At 38.6% G+C, this 1,763-nt stretch overlaps 1 protein-coding gene across 2 annotated transcripts in view; it reads left to right on the top strand.

The window, feature by feature from the left end:
- Window positions 1-1,763, top strand: part of pr (6-pyruvoyl tetrahydrobiopterin synthase purple) — an 11,864-nt gene continuing 10,101 nt past the window's right edge. The window contains exon 1 of one of the 2 annotated variants that reach the window (XM_069816717.1): window positions 1-544. In XM_069816717.1, the coding sequence (XP_069672818.1) occupies window positions 477-544 (68 nt within the window). In that variant the 5' untranslated portion in view covers window positions 1-476. The remainder of the gene's footprint in view (window positions 545-1,763) is intronic. The other variant, XM_069816718.1, reaches the window with a different exon arrangement.

Here is a 1,763-nt window from a genome sequence, read left to right on the forward strand (position 1 = left end):
TGGAAGACCTAAGGAATGGAATTTTGAGAATACACGGAGTTTTTTTGGAAGAAAATCTACAGAAACGTACTCGTAGATTGTGAGCAGAATTTGGTACTTCAAAAGATACACTATATTGTCACAGACTGTACCGAACGCACGTGGAGAGTTCAAGAAGAAGACACATCACGTTACGTCTTACGTATCACAGCGGCATAATACATTTCTCATCACTTGTTCCTTTACCTTAATTTTTTTCTTATCTGGAATTTAGTATATAGCACCGCACTGTTTTATCACATTATGTAGATGAATTTGATTTAGCGACTTTTGACGTTGAGTTTGGTGACTTTCAGATAGTAATAGTTGGCGACGATGCCTTGAATGAAAGTCCATACTCCAGTCCGTAACACTCTTGATAAACCAGACGACGTGAAGACATAACAAAACACAATTAGATCTTATTGTTATCAGTTTACTTTGATTCACCGAATAAAATGTCTAAATTCCCAGTTGCATATTTGACGCGGAAGGAAATTTTCAGTGCTTGTCACCGTTTGCATAGGTAATAGATTTTATTTGTATGCCAGCTATTTAGTGATTTAAGAGTATTTAAACAGCGTTACACTGGGGCTCGGGCTTAAAGAACGTACAACATTTCTATAAAAGACAAATTAGTATTAACAGTGGTTGTAATCATTGTGATTTCAGTTCACTTTGTATCTATTGCACATGAATTTTAGGTTAGGTGTCCGTTACTTATTCCAAAATACGTATAGGCTAATACCAGGGCTTTAGTTGGAAAATTAGAACTACCGGTACTCCTCTAACCCTTCAAAATTTTCCAGACTGACTCGAAGGGATGTTGTTCTGCAGTCATTTTTCTTTTACGGCAGGAGAGTTCTGCTGATCGCTTCCTAGTTGACAGCCAGGATTTCACATATGGCAGTGGATCGAATTCAGAAAGAGGTCCAGTTATATTGATGAACATCAAATCAGCTATATGTTCCACAAAAAGAGCATTTCTTATTGGGGTTACAATCTCATTCATGGAACTAAATGACCGCACTCAGCTGTTGATATAGCACTGGCGCAATGAGGGGGGGGGGTAACCGCTCCCAGAGCTCCCCAGACAAAAACGAAACACTGTTGAAGCTCTGCAAAATCACAACAGTGACTTACTTCTACTCGTACACAACCTGTTCACAATAATGACAACTCTCCCTGTAACTACTCGTACTAATGAAAGGTCATTTTTATCACTAAGAAAACGTAGGCCTACTACGCCTCCAAGTTAAGTCTGCGTCCGGAAAGTGTGAATCACCGTTTCCTCTCCCTCTCGCCTTTGCAACCTATGAATAAATTACTAAGCTGATAAAGAGGTGTTTACTGTTTGTGCCAGCGAGTTGTATGAGATAGTGGTGAATACACATGTAGAACAGAACAGGCATAGGAGGTGCTGAAAATGTTGTACCCGTCCAAAAGTGCTGTAGTAATCATTAATTTTGATAGGCTATTTTTATCCAATTTCAGACCATCTTCACGTACAGTGGATACTCAATACTATATAGTTAATTATTGCAATGAGGTATGCCTCAACTAATATTACTAATATTAATATTATGCACCGTATTTTTTACACACATTAGTATACATTACCTCACTCATTGCATTGTCTCTTGTAACATGACCTCACTCACAGACGAAACTGTAAGTTGTATACTAACAACGAGCTACTAGCGCTCGTCTCTTGCATTCACGGAATGCAAATTTAACTTGGGGGC

Source organism: Periplaneta americana, chromosome 17 (assembly GCF_040183065.1).
Source record: "Periplaneta americana isolate PAMFEO1 chromosome 17, P.americana_PAMFEO1_priV1, whole genome shotgun sequence".
In the NCBI taxonomy this organism is placed as follows: domain Eukaryota; kingdom Metazoa; phylum Arthropoda; class Insecta; order Blattodea; family Blattidae; genus Periplaneta; species Periplaneta americana.